The 27,809-nt window shown below is 44.8% G+C and overlaps 1 protein-coding gene across 2 annotated transcripts; it reads right to left on the reverse strand.

The window, feature by feature from the left end:
• On the reverse strand, positions 1 to 27,809 carry PABPC1L (poly(A) binding protein cytoplasmic 1 like). 2 transcript variants are annotated; one of them, XM_074210115.1, is made up of 14 exons: positions 27,464 to 27,809; positions 23,818 to 24,011; positions 18,465 to 18,580; positions 15,340 to 15,479; positions 15,159 to 15,253; positions 13,905 to 14,042; positions 10,786 to 10,881; positions 8,362 to 8,637; positions 7,356 to 7,446; positions 7,054 to 7,143; positions 6,345 to 6,445; positions 5,575 to 5,668; positions 580 to 710; positions 1 to 106 (listed from the first exon to the last, which is right to left on the reverse strand). In XM_074210115.1, exons 1-14 carry the CDS (start codon positions 27,654 to 27,656, stop codon positions 38 to 40), a joined length of 1,824 nt encoding a protein of 607 aa, XP_074066216.1. In that variant the 5' UTR covers positions 27,657 to 27,809; the 3' UTR covers positions 1 to 37. The 2 variants fall into 2 exon arrangements, with proteins under 2 accessions (XP_074066216.1, XP_074066214.1); XM_074210113.1 differs by lacking the exons at positions 1 to 106; positions 580 to 710 and adding an exon at positions 4,216 to 4,923.

Here is a 27,809-nt window from a genome sequence, read left to right on the forward strand (position 1 = left end):
TCCACCGTGTTTGTTTGGGCCTAGACTCACAGGGGCCTCAGTGTACATAGGTCTTGGACAGCTCTGTGACCTCTTGTGCTTGGAGCGCAGCAACTGCTTCTTCAATCTGAAGGTGGGAGAGGAAAATCAAAATCCCTTGGGCCTGGCCCAGCCCAACAACCTTTCTAGGAAGGTTGCCTTTGGCTGACCTTTAAGGACAGGTTCCCATGGTAAGTTGTAGTTACACACCCTGCACATCGATGGTGCAGTAGAGAGGACACTGGACCCAGAGTCAAGAGGGCCTGGGTTCCAATCCAGACTCTAGCTGGACGACCCTTGGGAAGTGATTTAATGTCTGCCTCAGTTTCTGTAAAATGGGGATAACACCCTCCTTGCAGGGTGGTATCAGGAGATAGTTTGTCAAGTGTTGAGGTGTGGTGCTAGATAAATGCTTATTCCCCTCTCTCCCCCACAACCAGACTAGGAGGGCTTTTCTGGGTGCCCAGACCTCCCCCTCCCAGTGGCACAGGCATCACCTCCACTACACCTGGCTCACACAAGACTCATGGGTACTGCCCTCTCAGAGCCCCAGATACCTACCTTGCAGTGGAGGGATTCTGGAGATTCCAGCAGCAGCAGCAGCTCTGAATTGTCAATCTCCAGCAGCATGCCTGTGATCTTGCCAGCCAGCTGGGCATGTATCCCATAAATGAGTGGATAGAGTCTGTCACCTGCTCAAAACAGCAGGGGGAGTAATGCACAGACCTGAACTGAGAGCCCAACCCACACCACACCATCAGCCCTGACCCCTCCATCTGTAAACTGGGAACAGAAGCTGTACTGTCTCAAAGGGCTGGTTAAAACTTAATACCATTCCCTACCCTAAATTGAAGTCCTTTATGGAACCACCTGAAGCTTGTGGCCTTCACCTGAGAAGGATGGTGAAATTCTGGAACTGCTTAATGTAGCGACAACACTGTCTAAAGTAGTTGCTGGTTAGTGGCAAAGAGGACTTCCAGAATTGGTCTCTGTGCTTAGGATACCAATAAGAAAGCAATCTACAACAGGAGTCAACTTGACCTAGTTAAACAAATTAAACTGAAAAAAACAGCAAACTGATGATCAAACAGCACAACAAAGCTGAGTTCAAAAACTGCCTTAGACTTTTCCAAACAGACACAGCAGTTAAAGGACAATGTGTATATAGTACAAATGCCTCTGAAAAAAAAGGTAGCAGCTAAATAGAAACAGCTAGCAAAAGTGAAAAATAAGCTTGTAGAAAACATGGCTTAAGGCTCAGTCTGCCTGGTCCTGGCACACTTAACAAATCTGAGAAAAACAAGGAATGTCAAACATCTGCCATTTAGTATTTTTTTTTTAGTTTTGCAAGGCAATGAGGTGACTTGCCCGAGGTCACACAACAGCTACATAAGTGAGGTAGGGTTTGAACTCGGGTCCTCCTGACTATAGGGCCAGTGCTCTTACTGCACTACCTAGCTTCCCCTACTTACTAATCTATAAAATTAATGAAAATGAAAGCATGACTTTTGGACTCAATCCATTATCTCAAGACCCAAGGAAGGAGCAACTACAAGAATGAATGTAAAAGAAAGCTACTTTAGAGACCCTGATTGGTTTGAGATATCGGAAGGAAAGAGTTCCTAGAGTATAAAAGATAAAATACTGGTCACCAAAAGCTAGCTACCAGAAAGCCAATTAGTATCCACATCAAACCATATACTTGTTAGCTCATTCATTCCCCTAGAATATGCTTCATAAAGAAGAGAAATAGGCAAATTTTTGTAGAAGAATCAGCTCTGTAGAATGCATCTTCACAGTCATGCAATTGATTGTGAAGTGCAAATTTATAATTTGGTTATATGTGTTAAAAAAATTCTATTTGGTAGATCACAATTTTTAAGTGGTTTTCTTGGCAAGATCATGCAAGAGTCATGGAATCCAATAAGGAACCACCAAGGTCATCTACTCTAGCCTGAAGATAACTTTTTTGACTCTAGCTAGTCAGTAAATCTTGAATCTATTTCACTATCTAACCCACATATTCAATAAAAATAGCAATAGCTCAATAATCTCTTTCAGTCATCTGTCTGCCCTGATAATATGCAATTCAATCTATGGTAGGTAATCTAAGGCAGGCCTTAGAATCCTTCAGGAAGACCCAAGTTCAAATCCTGCCTCAAACAGAACTTTGCAACCCTGACTTAGTCATGCGACTGCTCTCAAATCTGCTTCCCCATTTGTAAAGTGAGGATAGTAGAAGCAACCTCACAGGGTTATGTAATGACCAAATGAGATAACAGGATGTAAAATACTTTGCAAACCTTGTAGCTACCATTATTCATCTGGCACATGATTTAAGCTTATCCAGGGCAGCTAGGCAGTCACTATCTGCTTACTTAGTTTGTTTCCTTAGCTATCTTGTTAAAGTCCAAAGATCACTGCTTAGAAAACAAAAGCAAAATGAAAGGGATTGACCCCATTTTCAGTGTTATCCCACTCTTCCTTTTCTCCAGTTAACTTTCAAAGTCCCTCTTGGTTATCCTCAGCTTTCCTCAACAGCCTTAACTCATTCCAAGCTAAGCATTCTTGACACTTTCTTGTGGAGTCAACCATGGTAGCTTCCATTACTTCCATCATCTTTGGTACATGCTTTTAAATGCTTGGTTGGGTCTGCATCCCTGCCTATCCACTTTCAGTTCTTCCTCCACAGAACTGCTTTTCCTTCTCTTCGATTCATTCCTGATAGCACTCCATTGCTTCTAGGCTCTTTCCCTATGGAATTTTGGGCCTTGTGGCTCAAACTACCTTGTTGTTTGAACTGTGAGGTCTAGGGTTTATGTCAAATTATGCTTAGGCTTTCTGCTCTTTTAAATAACCACTTTCCCTGAAGCCTTTCATCACTGTAGCTAAACGTCTGATATTTTTGAGTCTATTATTACCTGCAAGGAAAAACAACTAATGCTCCTGTGGATAGCAAATGACAGATGAGACATATGCTTGTCAAAAGCATGCACTTATTGTTAGGAAGGATTTAGTGGGTGAAGTTCAAATGAAAAAAGGATTTTCTGTGGGTGGCAAGCAAATACTCACCATTTTTGGATAGTATTGGGCCAGTTACACTTAACTGAAGAATACAGAGACTTTGAAATGAAACTCAGTTACTGAATAGAATGATCTAGTTGCAAATAGGAAGAAGCAAAGACTTAGAAATACCCATCCAAGGGGCAGTTAGGTGGCGCAGTGGAAAGAGCATGGACCCTAGAGTCAGTAGGACCTGAGTTCAAATCCAGCCTTAGACAATAATTACCTAGCTGTGTGACATTGGGCAAGTCACTTAACCCCATTGCCTTGAAAAAAAATTTCCCATCTTCCCAGGTTATGCATGAATTTAGATTGGTAGAGCTGGTCATCAGAATGTGGATCTTATCCCTTATGGAGAGTGACCTGGGCCTAAAAGTTCAATAAAAGGATGAAATTGGGCTAGATCAGATTTAGGAAATTAGCATTTTCATGATCCCAAACTACTCACTGCTGCAGAAGCCCATCTTTATAATAGTTATAGTTTTCCAGTAATGCCATATAATCTTGAATCATGGAATGCCACAATTTCAAAAGCACCAAAATTACAGATGACCTGAAAGGTAATGGAAAGGTACATAGTGGTGTGAGGGTATGTAGCAATTGCTAATGTTTGAATAGTGGTATTGGAAAAGATCAAGGCAGATAAAGTGAACCAATTGTATAGTAAGAGCCTGGTTAGAATAATCTTACCACTGCTATCCATGAACTATCAGAACAGAGAAGATAGGGTCTGGATTCAGGAAGCTCCACAAAATAATCAGGACCAGAATAAGAAAAAGATATAGTAGGATACTTTTGTAAGCCTGCACCAGTGGAGGAAGTACCTATGTTTATGAGTTCATATTTCATCTAAGTGCTAACATTTTGAGACCTTTTTAAGGTTGATAAAGGCATCTTAACAACCTTGTAGAGATTTTTTTAATTGCTTTTTTGTTTGAACCTGTGATTTCATCACTAAAGCAGAGGAGGAAATTTCTCCGACTACAGATGAGCCATTGCTGTGCACCTTAGACTTAATGTGTCTCCAAAACAGAGAAATTCACCCCAAGCCACCTACCCATTATGGTAGGATGGAAAGCCAGGGCAGCTCTCCAGCCACCAGGCCATGCTTGCTTCTCTGTCGATGTTAGCCCCACTTTACATGTGAGCAGCTACTAAGTGACCAAAACAACTCTAGCTTGGGTCTTCTAATGCCCAGGCTAGCACTTTGCCCATTGTGTGACAAGAAGACCTACCCTCCCCGTCATTCAAGGAGATGGGAGCTGACAGGAGGGTCCTCCCCAGAAGCCCAAAGCACATCCTGGAAGAGGAGGTGAGATGCTATTTATGGAGAAGGGAGGTGTGGAAATGAAGGTCTTTAAGCAATTAAAAAAATACAAGTTCCCATTTCCATTGCACTTTTGGCTCAGCAGCTCTATGAGGTAAGCACTATCCAGTCATTCAGTGAATAAACATTTATTAAGCAGGCACACTGCACTGAGAGCTGGATATACAAAAAAAAAAAAAGGTGATCCCTGCCCCCAGGGAGCTCACAATCTAATTGGGGAGCATGGAGGTGGGGAGAACAAGCAAACCAATATATACAAAATAAGGCAGACATAGAGGATATGCAGATTAACAGGGAAGACGCTAGAATTGAAAGGCTTCTGCAGAAGATGAGATTTTAGTTGGGACTTGAGGGAAGCCAGGAGGTGGTGACGAGAAGGGAGAGCATTCCAGGCATGGGGAACAGCCAGAGGAAATGCCCAAAGTTGAGATATGGAGGGTGTCGTTCATGGAACAGCCAGGAGGCCCGCATCACTGGATCGAAGAGTACGAGTTGGGGAGCAAGATGTAAGAAGACTGAAGGGGGCAAGGGAGGGAGGAAGAGATAGATTATGAAGTGCTCTGAATGCCAAATAAAGGACTTTGTTTTGAACCTAGAAGTGTTAGGGAGTAACTTGAGGTTAACTGATTGGGGGTGATATGGTCAGATTTGAGCTTCAGTTAAATCACTTCAGTAGGTTAATGAACAGATTGGACTAGGGAGAGAACTCTTGACAGGCAGAATCACCAGGATAAATAGAATTCCCTTCACCGGTGAGAAAATTGATCTGCCTAACATCACACAATGCCCAAAACTCTTTCCACTACACCAAACTGCATCTAAAGTAGCCAAGATAGGGACTGGGTACAAGAAGCATCTATCGTTAAAATACTCAAAATGCCAAGTGGGAGGTACAGGAGACTGGAGCTAGAAGGGACTCTAGAGATAATTCAATTCCCTTGTTTTATAGATGTCTGAAGTCTAGAGAAATAACCTCCCCAAGATTACCCAAGTAATAAGTAGCAGAACTGGGATTCAAATCCAAGCATTTGGTTTTTGAATCCTATGATGCTAACGAGTCCAAAAGCTAAAGGTCTTTATGCTAATATCAAGGCAGTTTCCTATTCAGGCTCAGATCCAGGCCCAAACTGCTCCCAAACACTACCAGGCAAGAGTGGTACACATACCAAGCATCTGTTTCTGTTCCTGGGGTGGGGCTGAGGCTAACATAGATGCAGTTAAAGGCTGCTGCCCCTGGATATGTACTGCTGGCTCCATTACCTAGGGAAAAAACCCCGGCACAAACATGTTAAATACAGACTAACATCAGAACTACCTGTCTGCAAAGCCTTGCCTACCATAAGGAAAAAGGAGACTGGGCAAAACTCATGATGGGTGTGATACGAAAAGACTCATGAAAGAGGACAGTTTTAAAAATTCAATGTACTGTGTTCCCTCATTTTAAGAAAAGGACTAATAGTAGACATCAACTATGTAACTACCAAGGCAAGTCTAAGGTTGAGGAAAAACAGGTTCTACACCTAGACTTCAATAACATTGCTTGATTTTTGGGTAGGTCCACTGAGTCTTGCAACCTCAAATTCTTCCTCCATAAGAGAAGTGGGATGAGACTCAAAAACTCACCCAACCCAAGGTCCCTGAATTTAAAAAAAAGGAACCACTGTTGTAAAGGTCCTCCCCAGCTCTAACATAATTACAGGGACACAGGGTTGATCAACAGGGTTAGTTTCAACAGGAAGAATTCCTAGAGGTGACTTTTGAACACAATTTTGAACAAATTGGCTGGAAGAAACAGACTGCAAGAGAAAGAAAACATACAAAATATAATAGCCAAATTACAGATATGGAACCAACGTAGGAAGCATGTAAGCAAGCCAGCATGTCTCTGGAAGCCTGAGCTCACACCAGTCTGAGGAGCCTGGACAAAACCCTTTACCTGTTGTGCATTACGCACTGTGGAGGAGTACTTGTACTGTGCAATGGCTCGACCTGGGGAGTCTGGACATCCGCTTCCCATAGTCTGGGTCCCAATATTGACTGCAATAGATAAAAAGACATGTTAAGATCTAAGGATCTCAGAACTGGAAAAGACCTTGAAGCCAGCTAGGCTAGTACCTGCACTGACAAGTTATGTCAATGAGTAGTTATGAAACACTTTGTATGCACCCAGTTAACTTGTGCTTGGCCCTGTGGATACAAGGACCAAAAAGAGGCAGCTCCTGTATTTTTGCTTCAAGTAGCTTCCATTTTCTGAGAATGGTCAGTGAACCTGAATCTGAAGTTACTCATGGTGACTGGAAGTTTTCTACCTCCAAGACTGACTATTCTTTTAGTTTCAGTTAAGAAGGCTTTCCTAACATTGACCTGGCAGCTTGTGGTGGGAATGGGGAGGAGGGTGGAACATTAAGAAGGAGGACTAGCTGGGGGACCAGTCCATCTGCCAGGAATGCCAAGGAAAACCAAGCTCCTTCTATTTTCACGGGGAGACTTGTGGATGGGGAACAAACTGTTCCCAGATAAACATGAACAGATGACTTGGCCCTTCTCAGTTACCTTTGGGGAAAAGTGAACCTTCTTGATAACTTCCCTATTCTCCAGGAAGATCTATACAAGACCACAGTGGGAGAAGTGATAGTTCAACTTACCCACTCTCTGCATGTGAGGCCCTGCTTGGGGCACCTGAGTAGAGACCTGCCGGACAGTATTGATGTTGGGACTGGAGTGCTGGGGTGTGGCTGAAAAGAAGAGAACAATCATTCAAGGCAGGCACTTTGTACTTGATCAGAAATTAGAGACTCCTGGTAGAAGTCAGTGATGAGAGTGAAATAATAAAGGGAAAAACCAATGACTGTAGAAAGGATATGTTAAAGAGGATAAAAAGAGATTGGGGGATGCAGGGGGAAGAAGAGATCCAGGTGAAGAAAGGAGGGGGGGAGGAAACACTCACATGAAGACCTAGGAGAATAGCTGGTCCACCTTGGGGCAACCCGCATGGGGGCCACAGTGCTGGGACTGTAGAAGGTTGCTGGGGTAGGCGGCTATGGAGAGTGAACATAAATCACAAGATCACAGGTCTTAGAACTAGGTTTAAGAGGTCATTGAATTCAACCCTCTACCTTCACACCCCCACCCCCGCATTTATTTTATAGGAAAGGAAATAGTGAGAAATCAACTTGATCAAAGTCACATAACTAATAAATGGCAGACCTGGAATTTGAACCCAAGTCTCAAGTTCAAATTCAGTGTCCTTTATCTTGTAGTAATTTAAAATTGTCTTTTATTGAGCCCAGAATGGAAGTGAGGGGGCCAGAAACAAGTGGCAAAGAGCCCTGGAAATGCCAGAAGCTCCAGAAAGGTAGAAGCCACTGGAAGTAGGACTTCAGATTATCCTCATAAGAATGGTGAATACTATAAAGTATAAATTACATAAAAACCTATCTCTCCCCACCCTTCAGGACTCTTACTTCCTCCTAAAATTCTTGTTTTAATAGGTAAATATGTAACTCAATCCGCTCTTGCCACCTACTACAGGAAGAGGCCTGTAGGGTATTAAAATGAGACAGGTGACTCAACTGTCAATACTGTATCTCATTCTAAGACCAGAGACAATTTAAAAAGTATTGAACTACACCCCTTTAAAGTTTAGTTTAAAAACCAGGATATAGGGCCATTTTAACAAAGGACCAGAAAGGAAACACCATCAGACCAAGAAGCTGGGTTTTCATCCTCATCTGACTCTACCAATAATAAACTGCTGCAAAACCCTGAACATTTTTAAAATTTTGGACCTTAGTTTCCTCATATTTTTTTTATTAGATCATCTTTAAGGCCTCTTCCAGTCCAGTGTTTTAGATTTTTAAGATCCCTTCCATTTCTAGAAGTAGAGAACTCAGTAAAGTAGAAAAGCAGTGAATTCATAAAAGACAAAAGAAATACATGATCACAATTTCTACCTGGAAGACTGAAGTCACCTGGGGGATGGCAGGTAGGAAATAATTAGTGGGTTGGGGAAAAATGGGCTCATTTATGTTCCGGAGGACAGAGATACGTTGCATGTATTGGTTGGTGAGTATGGCTTTCCGTTCTTCCTTACGTTGGGCCAGGGCCACATATAGAGGCTTAGTGCTGACAATCCGACCATTCATCTCTGTCACAGCCTTCGTAGCCTCCTCTGGAGAAGAAAAACACACAAAGCCAAACCCCTTGCTGTGGCCACCCTCTGTCATCACCTAGAAGCAAAACAAGACAAAGTCCACTGTGGGGGTGCGGAAGAGACAATGGGTCCCAGGCCACACTTCCCTCCTCCCTCAGGTTCACCATATTAGTCAGCAAGGTTTTCCTAAAAAGCTACCCTGGACAAGGTTAGGCAGTCCTACACCCCAATGATCTAGCTAAGGAGACACACAAAAACCAACCCAATCCCAGGCTGACTTTATTCAGTGCCCCTCTAATGGTCCTGAGAGCCAGGGCTGAAGGACCTCAGTTACCAAAAAAAAGATGAGCATGTGTTCAGATGATGTGAGAGCATTCTGACCTTCCCTTCTGTGATTCATCACACCTGGCTCTATACAGGTTTCTCAAGACTTGTGCCTTATCTTTTCACAAGTGTGATCATCAGATCATCATCAGAGAAACCAATGTTTACCTATATCTTAGCATGTTTTCATCTGTAAATCTCACCCTAGACTCAAAGGAAATCAGAGTTGGCAGTAGCCTTGGAGTCTGATCACCCAGCTTAACTCCTCTGAGGTGTAGAGAATCTAAATGATTTATCAAAGATGACATAAAATAGTGGAGCTGAGATTAGAGCTGAAGTCTCCTGACTCCCACTCCATGACTTTTTGTTTTGTTTTGTTTTGTTTTGCTAGGCAATGGGGTTGAGTGGCTTGCCCAAGGCTACACAGCTAGGTAATTATTAAGTGTCTGAGACTGGATTTGAACCCAGGTACTCCTGACTCCAGGGCCGGTGCTTTATCCACTACAACACCTAGCTGCCCCTATCTTGAATCTTTAAAACTGCTTCAGCCTTCCCTTTTCAAAAATCACCATTTTTTTTAGGCTTTTTAGCAAGGCATGGGGTTAAGTGGCTTGCCCAAGGCCACACAGGTAATTATTAAGTGTCTGAGGCCGGATTTGAACTCGGGTACTCCTGACTCCAGGAGCAGTGCTCTATCCATTGCACCACCTAGCCACCCCTAAAAAATCACTATTCTTGAGTTATGTGAATAACCTCTCATTTAATCTGGTTCTACCCCCTCTGCTTTTAATGCTTATACCACTACCACAGTATCAAACTCAGAAACAGGGGCTACTAATCCACATAGAAGGATCCCTCTGGATCACATACTGATCTAGTTTGAAAATACCTATGTTTTATCATTTTTATTTAATTAAATTTTCCTAATTATATTTTAATCTGGTTTAGACCAGGGCATAGTGAGCTACGCTTCCACGTTGATTATCTTATCAGATCCTCAGAGGTTGGCAGGTATCATTCACCATTGTCAAATGGGCACAAGACTTGCCTCAGGGGTCATCAAACCAGTGAGAGCCAAGAATAAGAGCCCCAAGTAAGTCTAAACTGAAGAGTGCCTTTCTAATTCACCATCACTCAATGTAAGTGAATTTGTATCAATTTTGGTTTGAAAATGTTTACTCATTTCATGTTACAGCTGTCATGAAAGGCAGCATGGCATAGTGTCAAGAACCCCAGCACAGAGAGGAGAGTTGGGTCCTGGCCTTGGCTTTTTTCCCTAACAAGTTATTTACCCACTCTAGACCTCTGTCTAGACCATGCCCAATGCCACCCTGGCTTTAACATTCTGTGAATCTACTAGGAGAACTCCATGAAGACAAAGGCCTTGTCTTTTCCTTCTCTGATCTTTCTCTTCCTAAGCTTAAGGGGCTTGATTGGTAAGAGGCCAAGAGAGTGAAAACACTCTGAGATCTCAACCTGATTGTCTAAGAGAAGGGGAGTGTCTACACTATGGCCACTAAAATATCAGTTTAGAACTGGAATCCCACACTCACCCCATGAGGACCTTTCTCCCCCTCACTCCCCACAAAAAGTGGAAATGTTTCTAATCTACAACCCTGGCCTAATGCCTTACTTGAAGCAAACAATGTATAATAACCCAGTACCGCTACCTGTATGGTAGTTAGCCAGGTTTTAGGGGCCAGGGTGATGGGATCCAAGGCCACTAGTATAAGGTTCATGAAAGGATTTGACCTCTGTAAGGTAAAAACCTCAGCCCTGAACCAGGTCATTTCTGCCTCAAAAATCTCTAAATTATTGCCACCCTCAATCTGAAAGTAGAGGGAATGGTGCCCTCATTTCCCCACTGCACCTCAGTCCCATGGCCTAAAGTTGTCCTTACTTTGGCACTGGTGATCACACCATATGGAGAGAATTCCTTCCGTAGTTTCTCATCATCAATGACATCATCCAGATTCTTCACATACAGGTTCACACCCTGAAAAAATGAGGACAGAGATTTTAAGGAAAGTCCATAACAGCTAACCCCAACCCCCAACATGTACTCAATGCCACTGAGAGGCAAGGCCAGATCTCAGTCCATCCTTTTTCAGGCCGGTCCAACTCTTTCTATATGCCAATCTAGAGAAACAAGCCAAGGTAGGTGTATAGTAGGCAGATCTGAAGGGCTGAAAAGGGGGAGATTGAGATTTCTAAGAATTTGGACATGAAAGCAAAATTTGTGAATACCATGCACAATCCCGGTAGGTATATCTGTGCAGCTATCAGAACCAGATTCCCTGCTTGTGTCCTCTGGCCTCTGTACCATCAGGAAAAAAAGGTGGTCCCTCTCTTCAATCACAGAATCAGCTGGAAGTAATCAATCCAAATACCCTCATTCTGCAGAGCAGAAAACCAAGGCTCAGAGATAATGGTCTGTGAGATCTGGAAGTCCTGACCCCCTAAGTTCTCCTGTCTCAACTCCACACTGTTGAACCATTAAACGATAATTCTGGATCTGGTCATCCAACCCAGTAGTAAATCCATCTAACTAAACTCAAGTTTAGACCAGAGGTCTAAAAGAAATCAACCCCTGCCATGGCATATTGATTTAGAAAACCACCAATTAACTTTTATCCGTTTTATTTTTCATTTTTAACATTTCCCATTTCCCATGTGCTGGGGTAGTCTGGAGAACAGACCAAAGGCAGAGACAGGTACAACTCAACTGATCCATGGCTTCATCAGTTTGGGTGGGGAATTTTCCCCAACAGTACAAACTGTGACCCATCCAGACCATGCCATATGTTCTCCACAAAGGGAAACAGGCTATACTGAATGGAAGATTTCCTCCAGATATTGTAAGAGTAAATTGGCAGGGTAAGCTCCTCAGTGAAAAATCAGGTAAATTCTCAATTGCACTATGCAACTGGTTCATTGCAATTTCCTAGAAGATAGATACACATAAAGTGTCCAAGTCATTGTTGGAAGCATGCCATTGACTATTTGCATCCAGAGTGCATTTCTCTTGATCATTCAAAATTTTGAATTTTAGATGAAGGAAGACTTCATTACAAGTAAGGCAACTCACATCATCAAGGGGATATTGGTGTTTTAAAAAGTTTTTGTGGTAACTTGGAATTTTGGGGACCTGTTCCCAAGATAGAATAATTTCTGCTTTGATCAGTCTTCATTTTACGCTTCAACTCAGAGCCTATTAATCTATGACATAGACTGATGGCACCATCTCAACATTCTTCATTCAGACAGTAGGGCTTCTATATCCATTTACCACGTAGATAAGGGGCTCACAGATCTCATTAAGGTCTTGTGATATTCTGGGGTTTGTGGGAATCAGACCAATGTCATCTGCCAACAGGAGGGTCTGGAAGATCTGATCTCACCATTTCCAAGGAAGCCTTTTCCATTTGGCCAGTGCTCTGTATCCATGATCATGCTTCAAATTTGTTTTAAAATTTGCTGGTCAGTTAAGAGAACTCTCTCTTGTTTGCTCTCTCTGAGGTTGCAGAAGATTATGGATTCTTGTATCACCTTACTTGAGGAAGAGTTTTTAGGGCTAACTTACTTAACTGATTAAAATATTCTTTTGTGACCAAACAGATCATTCTCTCATCTTTCACTCAATTGTTTAAGATATAACCTGCTACAAAGGTGTCTACAATGAGAAACTTAGCTCTTTTCAGCAATATAATGATCCAAAACAATTCCAAAAGACTCATCATGGAAAATGCTATCCACATCTAGAGAAAGAACTATGGTGTCTGAATGCAAAGAATACTGTTCTCACTTTTTTTTTTCTCATGGTTCTTCCCTTTTGTTCTGATTCTTCTTTAACAATATGACTATTGTGGAAATATTTTATGTACATGTACAACCTATTATCAGATTGCTTGCTGTCTTGGGGAGAGAAGGGAGAAAAATTTGGAACTCAAAATACCTATAATGTATACACAGAAAATACAAATTGCTATTTGGCTTTAAAACCTCTTCATAACATGATCTCAGCCTAACTTTCTAGGTTAATTGCACCTTACTCAGCTCACATAATCCAAACAAACTCTCCTGTTTTGCTGTTCCCTGACCCATCTTTAAGTGCTCCCTCCTTATCAATCCTTCTTAAAACTCCTAACTCCATTCAAGGTTCTGCTCAGTTCTTCCTTCTCCAAGATGCCTTTCCTCATTCCTCTCTCCCCTCACTGTGTAATTATTGTGTGAATGTGTTCTCTCCCCAGCAGAAATGTAAGCTTCCTAAAGGGCAAAAGTTATTTTCATTTTTTGTCTTTGTATTTCCAGTGTATACAATTGGTGCCTAATAAATTGTTTATTGATGGGTTATAAGCTTTTGACTCCTTTCAGTTTTAATCCCAAACCATATTTCCTAACATATCTTTCATGGGTAGTCTTTTTACTTATGTTCATCAAGAGGCAGTGAGGTGGCACAATGGATGAAGGGCTAGACCTGGAAATCAGAAGTTCAAATCTAGCCTTGGGTATTTATTAGCTATGTAACCCTGGACAAGTCACTTAACTTCTCTGTCTCAATTGTAAAAGGGGGACAATAATTGTACCTACCTCAAAGAGTTGTGAGGCATTTATCTGTAAAGCACTTTGAAAATCTTAAAATGCTATATAAAAGCTAGTTATCATTATCAGCAGCAGCAAAAGGTGACTGCCAGGTTAAAGGCTGGGTGCTGAAAATTCAAAGCATTCAAACCGACTTCTGATTTTTTGACCTCCCTGCTATATCTTATCTCAGTACTCCAATCATCTTACCTAGAAAGACATTAGTCTCCTGTCAATTAGCCCAAATCCGATTACAATATTCCCCCAACCACTGCATCTACACTAAGATAGAAGAGGATGACTCTCCACCAACAACTCATTTCTTGGGTTGGGTCTTTCAGGTCAAGGTACACCCCTCTCCAAATAGCACAACTTAACCTTTCCACAAATCTTTATCATTTTTGATAAAGTTCTCGCCTTTGTGCAGCTTCCCCTTACCTGATACCGGTTCACTCTCTCCTGCTTCATCTGCTCAAATCTACGCTTCAGTTCACCCTGCCTCTCTGTCCTCTTCTGGGCCCGTCCAACATACAGAATACGACCCCCAAGTTCTTTCCCATTCATGCTACTCACAGCCTGTGGAAGAGAAAATGGTCAGTACCCAGCAACTGGACAGAGTCATAACAACATCTTCCCCATGTCCCTGCCTAAATCCTTCCCAGAAAGAGGGATGCAAAAGCATCCTACTTTGGTTTCCACATTATTAGGGAAGAAGCTATGGCATAATGAACAGAACATAAGACAAGAAGTGAGATCATCTAGATTCTAGTCCCAGGTCAGTCACCAACTCAGTCTTTTTCAATTTCCAAGTAACCCTTCTCTCCTTTTAAAATTCCCTCTGAAGGGGGTAGCTAGATGGGGCAGGGGATAAAGCACCAGCCCTGGAGTCAGGAGTACCTAGGTTCAAATCCGGTCTCAGACACTTAATAATTACCTAGCTGTGTGGCCTTGGGCAAGCCACTTAACCCTACTTGCCTTGCAAAAAAATAAATTAAAAAAAAAGACAACCTAAAAATAAAATAAAATAAAATTCCCTCTGAAAAGCAGTAGGGCATTATAGACAAGGGAAGCAGGTCTAGAAAATGGGAAAATCTGGGTAACCACAGGCAAGTTATCTGACTTCAAGGCCCCCAAGACAACTTTCTAGAACCCTCATTTGCAAGGGAATTGTAGGCACATTGAGTAAGAGTTAAACAAATACCTCAGAGGCCATCTAGTTCAACTCCCTCATTTTATGGAAGAGGAAACTGAGGTATATGGAAGTGAAGAGTCCCACGCAAGCACCTACTGCTGAGTAAACAACAGAGGCAGAATTTCAATCCAGATTTGGGGACTCCAGGACTCCTTCCATTATACCAAACACGGAGGACATTTTTCACACTGAAAGTTATTTTCAATGAGAATGATAGGAGACTGGATACCCAAGACAGCTCTGCCATTCAAGGTTCTAAGGTTCTATCCAATTAATATTCCAGGAGTCTATAGAAACCAAGGTAGAGAATATAGAATATGGGAAGAGGTAAATCCCTAGGCTCTCTTATTGGTTACAATGGAACAATTGCTAAGTCCTCCTCTCTCAAAAGGAAAAATGCAGGCTGAGCATCTAATTCTTCTATCTTCCAGACCTCTCCAGTAGGGGCCCCCAGTGAATCCTTCCCCCAAACCAACCCAACAAGGAAGGATGGTCCTCACCTTTTGGGCTTCCTCATGCTTCTCAAAGTTGACAAAACCAAAGCCTCGGGAATGTCCATTTTCATCTACCATGACCTTCACACTCAGGGTTTTTCCTGAGAATAGATAATAGGAAGTCAGGTTCTATGGCCTGGGAGGGCCAAGTAGTCTCCCCCTCATCCAACCAATCCTAGGCTCTTACCGAACTGGGAGAAGAGTTCCTGAAGGGAATGATCATTCACATTTTCCTTGAAGTTCTTTATGTAGATGTTGGTGAATTCTAATGCTCGTGCCCCTAGTTCTGCCTCCCGTTCCTGCCGAGACTTGAAGTGGCCCACGAAACTGCCAAGAGGGAGCCCTCAAAGTCAACCTCACCTTCCCCAGAAGCCCAGACCCACAGAATTCCCCTCCATCTTTCAAGGTTGACCCCCACACACACCCAGTTCTGTCTCATATTTCCATAACTTTCAAATTGCAGGAGAGGCAGGGAAGAAGGGAACAGGATTGGCCCTCCTTTCTATAACATCCATTACTCCTCTTCTGCCAATCTCCTACTAAAAGGTCACTTGACTCATTGGACAAAAAGATTCCAGAGGTCTCCTGTGCCTGAAATCCCCAGAAATTAAAAGAAAATTCATGATCTCTTAAAATACATGGTATGTTCTTCCCCTTCCCCCCCCACTTCCTCATCTCCATTATTCTTGTCTAATTTCTCTCAGCCAGGAGGAACCCCTCCAGGGGTGAGCTGGAGCCCACTTAAGCCAGTTCTCAAGAGCCAACTACTAAAATTTTCAGCTTAGATCTCAAAAATCAGCAAATGTTATAAATTAAGACTTGATTTATTGGCTAAACTTAAGAAAACAAAAGAAAATTTGTTAACAATGCAGATTAAAGCCACTTAACCCCGTTGCCTTGCAAAAGAAAAATATAAGTTAAAGTTAAAAGAAAAAATGTAAGTTAAAGTTAAAAGTAAATAAGTAAAATATCCAACATCTCCACAGAAATAAACAAATCAAGATATATAGTTACTAATTCAATGGAGAGTCACTATCAGGAATAACCTATAGGCTGAAGTGAAGTGAAGGCTGCAGTGCTGTAGTATAGCACTAATTAGAATCTACTAATTTCATAATTTTTCTTTGTAATTAGCTACAGGGATAGCTAGGTGGCGCAGTAGATACAGCACCGGCCCTGGAGTCAGGAGTACCTGAGTTCAAATCCAAACTCAGACATACGATAATTAAAAAAAAAACTTAAAGTAATTAGCTACAGAAGAAAGCTTGTGGGGTTTTGAGTTATTGAATAAAATAAGTTGTTAAATATAAGATGCGTAATAACAAATTTAAAGCTTTTCCTTAAAAAAATGAGTATATCAAGTACATGTTTCTTTCTTCCTTATATTTTTCAGAGTCAGATATTAAAATTTTGCTAGCATACTCTTTATGTACTCCATCCCTACCCTCCCACATTGCACTATCACTAACTTTTCACATCACCTCTTTTTTCATATCCTTTAACTTTCCCATTAGGCCATTTAGAAAGGGACAGTGTGATACAATAGAGAGCCTTGGACTTAGAATCAGGAGACCTAGATACAAAAATTAGCTGTGATACTTCATCTCTAAGTTTTAGCTGTATTATGGAAATATAAATGTAATCACAGTCTAAAAATGAAGAAAAATCTTTATAAACTAAACCTTAAATCAGTGAACTAATTTTTTTTTTTAATGGATTGCTATAGACCGGACAGCTCTGGTGCAGTGGAATGAGAAGACCTGAGTTCAAGTCTACCTGCAGACACAACTTAACCCTGTCTGCCTCTGTTTCCTCATTTGTAAAATGATCTGGAGAAGGAAATCACAAACTACCCCAGTATCTTTGCCAAGAAAACCCCAAATGGGGTCAGGGAAGGGTCTGAAACAACTAAATAAGAAAACAAAGTACCAGAGACTCCTTTAAGCACTATAGATTTAAAAAAAAAGAAAAATGAAACAGTGTCTGCCCTCAGGGAAGTTTACTATATAATGAGAGGCATAACATGCAAACATTATACCAACAGGTTACAAACTGGAGATAATCACAGAGGGAAGGCATTAAGATTAAGGATATCAGAGAAAAGTTTCTTAGCTGAGACTTAGAGGAAGCCAGGAGGAAGAAATGATGAGGGAGAGCATTTCAAGCATGGGGGACAGACAGTAAAAATTCCCCAGTTGGAAAATAGAGTCTTGTCTGAAAAAAACAGACCTATTTATAGAGGGTTTTAAATACCAGATTTTATTATATTTGTTCCTAGAAGTAACAAGGTCTCACTGGAAATAAATAAAAAGGGAGATGATGAGTTAATAGGGTTAGACTTGCATCTATAGAGACAGATTTGACAGCTAAGTAGAAGATGGACTTGAGAGACTAGAGGCAGGGAAACCAACCAGGTGTGAGATAGTAAGGGCCTGGATCAGGATCAGTGTTGGAGGAGAGAAGGCATGATAAAAGGAGAAATGTGACACAAGTAGAAAAGACTGGCTAAGCGAAAGGGAGCAGGACTCAGGAGTTAAGGATGACATCTAGATTTCAAGCAGAGGTAACTGGAAAGATGCTACAAAAATGTGGCATCATTTAATCCTTCCTACAATGATCATCTAGTTGATCTCCTTTCTCTCCGCTCCTAACAGTCAACAAACATTTATTTATTAAGTTCACTATTCAACAGGCATTGTACTAAGCATTATTTGGAAATATAAAGAAAGGGGAAAATGGACCCTGACCAACAAAGATTCTTTTTCGGGGGAGGAAAGGGAGAGGAATATGGGAAGAAGAGCCTGAGTTATCTTCATCCTGCCTAGAATGAAATTTTAATAGTTACTTATCCTATAGCAAAGGGAAGGCAACTGCAGATTTTAGAGTAGGATAGTCATGGGATAGAAGGGGTATTTGAGAAAAATTAAGTGCCTCCTCCTAGGCTTGACCCCTACAGAAGCTTGGACCCTCTCCTCTGATCTGGGCCAATTTACCCTTCCTCAGTCCGCATGAGGCTAACAAGGAATTTAGGAAGGTGGTTTGGGGAGAAAGAGAATACTCTAAAAATGGGAACTGTCTCCAAGTCCCTCACATCTAAGCCAGAGGAAGATCTTGGTCTCAGTCAAAGACCCCTTACAAGGCTCCTTGTTTCACAGGCAGTGGAAAGAGGACCCTCTGTAACTAGACAGTCCATGCCATGTTGGCAAGAAACCTCTACTAGAAATTCAGGTTAGACCCAGGTTGCAATCCCAGCTTTGCTAAGTGACGATATCAGCTTTTCCCCAAGCTCCCCCCACCCCAAAGGCAACTCACACTTTCCGGTCATTAAGGAGCATTCCATTCATGGTGCCGATGGCTTGGTTTGCAGCCTCCTGCGTCTCAAAGTGGACAAAGCCAAATCCCCGGGAGCCATTCTCATCACACACCACCTGTCACGGTCGGGGGGGAAGGAGGGGACAGAGGAAAGAAAATTCAGTCCAGGCAAAGATGCTGAGGTTACTCCCACCCAGGGGCCACCCACAATATAACTCATTCTCAACCATCCCTTTTCTCTTGCCATCTCCACACCCCTACCCAAATCCAGTTTGGTAACAAGAAGTCACCCCTGAATCAGGAGTCTGACTCATATTCTCATTCTGGCTTGACCTCTGACTTGTTTAATTCTAATTAAAGTCATCTAACCTCTGAGCCTCAGTTTCTTCATCTAACTGTGTAAGAGGGATGTTGCCGGAATCAAGTGAAATGATGGATGCAAGAGTGAGTGCTTTTGCAAGAAATGTGGCATCATTCAATTCTTTTTACAACGGTCATCTAGCCGATCTTTCTCTCTGTCCCTAGCCAGTCAACGATTATTTAATAAATGCAACTATGCAACAGACACTGTACTAAGCACTATTTGAAAATACAAAGAAAAGCAAAAATAGACCCTGTCCAACAGTGACTTTTATTTTTTTGGAGGGGGGGAAGAATATAGGAGGAAGAAATTGAATTATCTTTATCTTGTCTGAAATGAAAGTGTAGTAGTGGTCATTTATCCTATAGTAATGGGAAGTCACTGCAGATTTTAGAGTAGGGCAGTCATGGGATAGAAGAGGTATTTCAGAAAAATTAAGTGCCTCCTTTTAGGCTTGACCCCACTGCTGATGTTCCATATAGAAGCTCTGACCCACTTCCTTTCTGACCTGGGCCAATTTATCCTTTCTCAGTTAGCCTGGATTTCCTTAGCCAAGACCAGTCCCATTGTCAGGGGCCCACCACATTAATGCAGACACCCAGAAAACTCCAATCCCACTGGCTCAACTTAAAACTCCCACACTCAATCCATTCAGGGACCTCAACCTCCCCTTAGAGGGATTATAGGTGTAAACCACCACACCTGTTAAGAGTCCACACTAATGAGGGAGACACTACATAAATAACTAGGTAAGTAGAAGATAAGGCACAGCAATGATCAAAATCTCATAGAGGAATGCACTTGTAGCCAAGGGGCCTGGGAAAGGTTTGAGCCACAGATTATCACCCACTTAATTTTTGAGGTACTACTTTTTTTATCCCAGGACTATCCTGCTCTGAAATTTGCAATGACTTCCCATTTGCCTAGAAGATAAAGGCCAAATCCTTCAGCATTCCTGCTCATGTGGCCCTAAACACATAATTTCCTAATACTCCTTATATAAGTGTTCTCTCTCCACCATGTTCATGAGCTCCTAGGGACAAGGAACGTGCCTTCCACAAGGCACAACAGAGATGGGATCAGGGAAAGTTCAATGAGTCTTTCATTTCTTCAAATAACAAGGATAACCCTTTCAATGGATCCCATCTACCAGTGATGTTGATTGAGTCCTTCCAGCTGTGCAGGCTCAAACTCACCCACACCTTCTCATCCCATTTTGTTCTGCCAGCAAATTCTCCATCCAAGATCTCCCTTTCTTCTGGATAGGCACTAATGGAATCCTTGGATCATCGTCTCATCTATTAATCCTCACTTTCAGAAAATGACTGGCCCACAGCCTATTTTTGATCACTTCTTTCCTAAACAGTTCCTGTGACACTTTTTTTGTCCCTAGATATCTAATGTTCTACCAACTGAGCTACTGGGAAAGGCTGAAGATAGGTGAGACAGAAGACATAATAGAAGGGGAAATCTGCTGGAGAAGACAGGATGCCTTAGGGAAATTGTTTGCAGCACTTGATGAGCTTCTCTAAGTCAATATATATGCTGATACTCTACCTTTCAAAGCAAAGCCAGGCTTTTAGGAAGAACAGTGGTAAATGCAGTAAAACATGGTTTGGGATAAAGAATTAGGATCTGTCTAACATCTGTAGCTTACTTCAGAAGTTTTTCCACTTATTTTTCATGAATTCTTTCCAGAAGAGTCAAAAGGACTTGGACACAGCAAACACCAAACAATACATGAACTGACTGGTTCCCTGACAGGTGACTGACTGCCAAGTTACCCACATGAAGGCCTTTTCTACATCAGTTGTGTAATTTTTGGAAGAGAGGCTAGAATCTATGCCAACAATAAAAAAAAGGATAAAAATGATGGGGCAGCTAGGTGGCACAGTGAACAGAGCACCATTCCTGGAGTCAAGAGGCTATGAGTTCAAATCAGACCTCAGATACTTGTCACTGATTAACTTTGTGACCTTGGAAAAGTCACTTACCCTCAACTGCTGTACACCCAAAAAGATGAGAAAATACAAATTACAGTAGTTCCAACCTGACACATTTAACTACTGACTCTAAAATAGAAGAAAAGATATAGACTGCACTAATCATCCAGAAGGTTGACCAACAAAAGTAAAGAAGGCCAAAAGGGCCCAGAAATGACTTCAGTCAATATTCAACCTCCTTGTCAAGTAGGGAGAGCAACCAAGAATAGCACTGCTTGGAAATAAAGTCATTTACAAAATTTTAAGAAGGAAGACTTATGCTTGCAGCAAATAGCAGGGCAAGGAAAAACATTTCTATGGAAATCTTGGACCTTATAATTAAGCCATATCCAAGAGAAATTACAATAAAACACAACAAACAGAAGAAAAAATAAAGGGACCAGACCTGTCATGCCATTTCTATTTTTAAAAAAAAATCCCTATCACCTCTAGCATCCTCCTCTTCTTTCCACTAACAGTAAACTTACAGACAGTCATCACCTCTCAAATGGAGAGATGTCTCCAGTGTCTCTCTTGTCATCTCCTCCTCACAGCTGCCAAATAGATCAGTCATCAAGGAGGGGTCTTATCACATCACTATCCTTCTCAAGAAGCTCTAGTTCCTTCCAGCCTCCAGTGTAAAAGGTATGTCTTCAAACAAGTTCCAGGCTATGTTTTCAAATCTGCAAGCCTCTGATCATGGAAAAAGTTGGGATGGTCTGGGTTCAAATTCTGGCTCTGCTACTTACCAACCAGACTGTGCCAAGCACTTTAAAACTATTATCTCATTTGATCCTTATAACACTGGCAAGTAGGGTGCTGCCATCACCCTCATTTGACAAAAAAACACTGAGGCAAAAAGAAATTAGCCCAGAGTCACACAGCTAGTGGGACTCTGAAGTCGAATTTGAGCTCAGGCCTTCCTGACTCTGGCCCCTTCTTATCTACTGTGCCACCTAGCTTGGTTGGAACAGTTAACCTCTAAGGTTCCTTCCAGTTTTTAATTCATGATCTTCTGCTTCCAGCCATTCTGAACTACTTGGTCAATAGACATCCATGGCATGCTTTCTCCCATCCCTTTGTCTTTAAACAAGCACATGTGTGCACTCTATACACCCCCTCTCTTTATACATCACCTACATGTGACACAGATATTACATATGTTCACACAGATGTAATATGAACATATGTTCACAAATAGGTAATATAGATTTAAATGTGCGGCACAGTAATGTGTTACATTGATGAGTAAATACCACACATTTTATAAATGAAAAATAAACAGTGCATATGTAAAAATACAATATATGTACATATATTTGTATATATACATATATACAAATAAAAATATATTATCGTATTTACTCTTCTATGTACATGTTGTTTCCTGGAGGAACTAGAGAAACTCCTTGGAGAAACTACACGGCTCTTATGTAATAGGTATTTAAATAATTAAAAAAAATAAATTCTTGGGGTGGCTAGGTAGTACAGTAGATAGAGCACTGGCCCTGGAGTCAGGAGTTCAAATCCAAAATATAGACTGCACTAATCATCCAGAAGGTTGACCAACAAAAGTAAAGAAGGCCAAAAGGGCCCAGAAATGACTTCAGTCAATATTCAACCTTCTTGTCAAGTAGGGAGAGCAACCAAGAATAGCACTGCTTGGAAATAAAGTCATTTACAAAATTTTAAGAAGGAAGACTTATGCTTGCAGCAAATAGCAGGGCAAGGAAAAACATTTCTATGGAAAACTTGGACCTTATAATTAAGCCATATCCAAGAGAAATTACAATAAAACACAACAAACAGAAGAAAAAATAAAGGGACCAGACCTGTCATGCCATTTCTATTTTTTAAAAAAATCCCTCAGACACTTAATAATTACCTAGCTGTGTGGCCTCAGGCAAGCCACTTAACCCCATTTGCCTTGCAAAAAATATTTTTTAAAAAAACCTAAAAAAAACAATAAAAAAATAAATTCTTAAACTATCACTTGCATTCTCTTCTCCCAGAAAGCTATTCCTTATGGACAAAGGAAAAAAAAAAATAAGGAGCGAGACAAAATAGTTCAGTAAAACTTTTTATCAATAAAAGTCTGACATTCTAAGCAGTATTCTACAGTCAGAGTTCCCAACTCTGCAGGAGGAGATACTTTAAGATGACCTAGGTAGTATAGAATATTGGAACAGATCAGAAACCTGAGTGGGAGCCAACAACTCTGAAAATGCTGGAAATCATAAAGGTTACTAAAATTTATTAAGAAAAAAAAAAGCACTGGAGGACATTGGTCAGTGATCACTGAGTCTATATATCTTTCCATCACATATATATTTCAGTACAATCCTGACCAAAAAGAAAAGGATTTGGGTGGCCTTTTTCTTTAGCAGATATCTTTAAGTGTTCAAAATCGGCAGAAAATGCAGCAAATATAAGAGCCTGCTGTTTGTTGATTTTTTAAAAATGAACTTGGTAGAATAAAATGTGCCCTCAAAAGCTATACTCCAAAATGATGTCTCTAAACCTCAATGATTAATTAATTGATAATCAACCTGAGAGCTACCCACATAGTAAAATATCCTGATAGAAAATCAGTTGGTATCTTTAATAAAAATAAATTTAAAAAAAAAAGAAAATCAGTTGGAAATATTCATAGAACAGAATGGTAACCTTCTATAGAGATCATCTAATCTCATGTCTTAAGAGAAAAGAGAAAACTGAATCAGAGAGGAAAAGGCTTGCTTGCTCTTTTAGCTATAGGATCAGATTAATTTCCTGAACAAGTTAAGTTCTCAGGCCATCAGATCTTTACTGTACAACTTGTCTAACCCCGTCTCACAGATCAAAAATCAACTTCCCTTAAGGTTTCCCCCTTCCAAGACTGCAGTTCCATGGATGGCTGGTGACTCTTGATATCCATACCTACTATTGCTTATAGGGGCTTGTTCTTCCCGGGACATAGACATGGCCTGGGCAATATTTAGTCATCAGAACCTAGAACCCTGGAACCCACCTTACAAGAAAGGATGTTCCCAAAAGCTGAGAAGGTATCATACAAGGCCTTGTTATCAATGGAGTCATCTAAGTTTTTGATAAAAATGTTGCCGATTCCTGATTTCCGGAGTCCTGGATCCCGCTGGGACCACATGATACGGATGGGCCTGCCTTTGATTACCTCAAAGTTCATGGTGTCCAAGGCTCTTTCAGCTAAACAGAGAGAAAAGGGTTTGAGTTCCAGAGAACTTACATACTCCCTCAGCCTGGGGCAAGACCCACTAGGCTCAGAGGGACCCAGAAGGACATAGTTCTCAAGTCCAAGAGGCCTCATTAACATTCACTCTAGACAAATGATGGAAGAGATTTCAAAGACCATTCAGTTCAGGGGTAGGGAACCTTTCTTCTACCAAGGACCACCTGGATATTTATATCATTTGTGGGTCACACAAAATGATCAACTTAAAAATTAGCCTGCTACATTTGGTTAAACATTTGATTAATTCACCCCTAAAAAGCTACTAGAGGGGGTGGCTAGGTGGCACAGTGAATAGAGCACCAGCCTTGGAGTCAGGAGTACCTGGGTTCAAATCTGACCTCAGATACTTAATACTCAAGACACCTAGCCATGTGGCTTTGGGCAAGCTACTTAACCCCATTGCCTTGCAAAAACCTAAATAAATAAAAATAAAAATATAAAATAAAAGCTACTAGATTTCTTGAATTTTGAATCTGCCCCAAGGGTGTTTCCTACCTGTAATCTAATCTAAAACTGTGACTTCAGAAAGGAGAAAATGGAGGCCCAGAGAAAGAAAGGAACTGTGGTTCTAAGCCCGGTAGGTTTTTTCATATCATCACGTCTCCATTGGCCTTAGCAAGGCTGTGGGGCAAGAACCCAGCACAAGGGGTCAAGATCTGAGCTTGAATGCTGCCTCAGATGCTTCACATGTTCTGCAAGACTTGCTGTGCTCATCTGAAATATGGGAGTAATAATGTTACCTGTAAAACCCAGGGGTTTTGGAGAATGTTTTGCAAACCTATAAGGTGAAAGACGAAAGTGGGTACTACAAAAGTGAAAGGGAATTTAAATGGGAATGGAAAAAATACTCATGTAGGTATTGGGGAAAAATACTTAAAATAAGAAAAACAAGGAGACTGGGGGGCTGCCATACACATTTCACTATTTGGTCTCAACTCAGCCTATTCCCTACCAAGATGCTATTTCCACCTCACTCCTCTTTGGTAGGATAATAATAAATGTGCCAGGCACTCTGGTAAGGGCTATACAATGCGTATTATCTCATTTGATTCTCAAAACAAGCTTGTGAAGTGGGTGCTAACACGTAGTCCTCTTCCTATCCAAAAAACCAGACTATATGCCCAGCGGAGCGGCCAGATGCCAGAGCCGGCGCCAGCTGTGGCTCTCTGCCCCATACGCCTATCCAGGCTCCACGAACAACTGCCTTTGGCCCCTGGACCCTCCGCTGCCCATTTACTCTGAATTAGTCCAAGCAGAGGGCGGGCAGTTGGGGTGCAGCAGCACGTCCCCTTCCCCCCATCTTGTCTCCTCTGCAGACGCACCTAAGGGCTATTCCGGCTGCGGGTGGTCACGGCAGGCCTGCGCGCCCGGGCCCCGGGCATGGCGCTCTCCCCCCCCGGGCATGGCGCACACCCCCCCCGGGCATGGCGCACTCCCCCCCCCAGGGCATGGCGCTCTCCCCGCCCCAGGGCATGGCGCTCTCCACCGCCCTCAGGGCATGGAGCTCTCCCCCCCCCCCCCGGACATGGCGCACTCCCCCCCCCCGGGCATGGCGCTCTCCCCCCCAGGCATGGCGCACTCCCACTCCCCCCCGGGCATGGCGCACTCCCCACTCCCCCCCCGGGCATGGCGCACTCCCACTCCCCCCCGGGCATGGCGCACTCCCACTCCCCCCCGGGCATGGCGCTCTCCCCCCCCCCAGGGCATGGCGCTCTCCCCCCCCGGACATGGCGCACTCCCCCCCCCGGGCATGGCGCACTCCCCCCCCCCCGGGCATGGCGCACTCCCGCCCCGGGCATGGCGCTCTCCCCCCCCCCCGGGCATGGCGCACTCCCCCCCCCCCCCGACATGGCGCACTCCCACTCCCCCCCCAGACATGGCGCACTCCCACTCCCCCCCGGGCATGGCGCACTCCCACTCCCCCCCGGACATGGCGCACTCCCACTCCCCCCCCGGGCATGGCGCACTCCCCCCCCCCCCGGGCATGGCGCTCTCCCCCCCCCCCAGGGCCGCCCCGGGCATGGCGTACTCCCCCCCCCCCGGGAATGGCGCACTCCCCCCCGGGCATGGCGCTCTCCCCCCCCCCCGGGCATGGCGTACACTCCCCCCCCGGGCATGGCGCTCTCCCCCCCGGGCATGGCGCTCTGGCGCTCCCCCCCCGGACATGGCGCACTCCCCCCCCCGGACATGGCGCTCTCCCCCCCGGGCATGGCGCACTCCCACCCCCCCCGGGCATGGCGCACTCCCCCCCCGGGCATGGCGCACTCCCACTGGCGCCCCCCCCCCCGGCATGGCGCTCTCCCCCCCCGGGCATGGCGCTCCCCCCGCCCCGGGCATGGCGCTCTCCCCCCCCGGACCCCCCCCCCCGACATGGCGCACTCCCCCCCCGGACATGGCGCACTCCCCCCCCCCCCGGGCATGGCACTCTCCCCCCCGGGCATGGCACTCCCACTCCCGCCCCGGGCATGGCGCACTCCCCCCCCGGGCATGGCGCACTCCCCCCCCCGGGCATGGCGCACTCCCACTCCCCCCCCGCATGGCGCTCTCCACCCCCCCGGGGCATGGCGCTCTCCCCCCCGGGCATGGCGCACTCCCACCCCCCCCAGACATGGCGCACTCCCACCCCCCCCCCCCCGGGCATGGCGCTCTCCCCCCCGGGCATGGCGCTCTCCCACTCCCCCCCCCGGGCATGGCGCACTGGCCCCCCCCCCGGGCATGGCGCACCCCCCCCGGGCATGGCGCTCTCCCACTCCCCCCCCCCCGGGCATGGCGCATGGCGCTCTCCCCCCCCCCGGGCATGGCGCTCTCCCGCCCCGGGCATGGCGCACTCCCCCCCCCCCGGCATGGCGCTCTCCCGCCCCCCGGCATGGCGCCCCCCCCCCCGCTGGCGCACCCCCCCCCCCGGGGCATGGCGCACTCCCACTCCCCCCCCCCCCGGCATGGCGCTCCCCCCCCGGGCATGGCGCACTCCCCCCCCGGGCATGGCGCACTCCCCCCCCCCCGGGCATGGCGCCCCCCCCCGGGCATGGCGCCTTTAAGCAGGAGCAGCTCTCGCTTTCTGCATGAGGAGGGCTGATAGAGCTCTGCGGGCCCCCGCGGCGCCTCTCCCCCTGGGGGCCTGGCCGGGAAGGGGAGCGTGTGGGGCGGCCGCCCCGCCGAGTCTCCCCGCGCGCTGGGGCCTGCGGGAGTGCGGATCGGGCCGCGTGGCCCCGGCGGGGCTCGGCCACGCTCAATCCACAAAGAGGCGCCTCGGGCCTCGGAGGGCGGGCCAGGGCGGGCCAGGGCGGCCGGAGCTTCGCACCTCGGCGCGCCACCCCACCCCCGACGCCGCTCCATTCCGCTGCATTTTGGCGGTAAGCCCGGGAGGTTCGGGCCGGGGCCGGGGCCGGGGCCGGGGCGCACTCACCGTCCGCAGGCTGCTGGAAGTTGATGTAGGCGTAGCCCAGCGAGCTGCGCGTGGCCACGTCGCGGCACACGCGGATGGACATGATGGGCCCCGCGGCCGAGAACTTCTCGAACAGCATGGCCTCCGTCACGTCGGGGTGCAGGTCGCCCACGTACAGGGACGCCAGCGGGTAGCTGGGGCCGGCGGCGTTCATGGTGCGAGGCGAGGCGCAGGGGCTCACCGGCCTGGCGCGCGGAGGCCCGAGCGGGCGCCACGAGGGCACCCGAGGAGGAGCGCCCGGAGCCCCGGGGTCTCAGCCCTCGGGCCCGCGCCCGCTCCCCCAGGCCCAGCCGCAGGGCTCCCCGGC

The sequence above is a fragment of the Macrotis lagotis genome, chromosome 1 (genome assembly GCF_037893015.1).
Source record: "Macrotis lagotis isolate mMagLag1 chromosome 1, bilby.v1.9.chrom.fasta, whole genome shotgun sequence".
Lineage (NCBI taxonomy): Eukaryota > Metazoa > Chordata > Mammalia > Peramelemorphia > Peramelidae > Macrotis > Macrotis lagotis.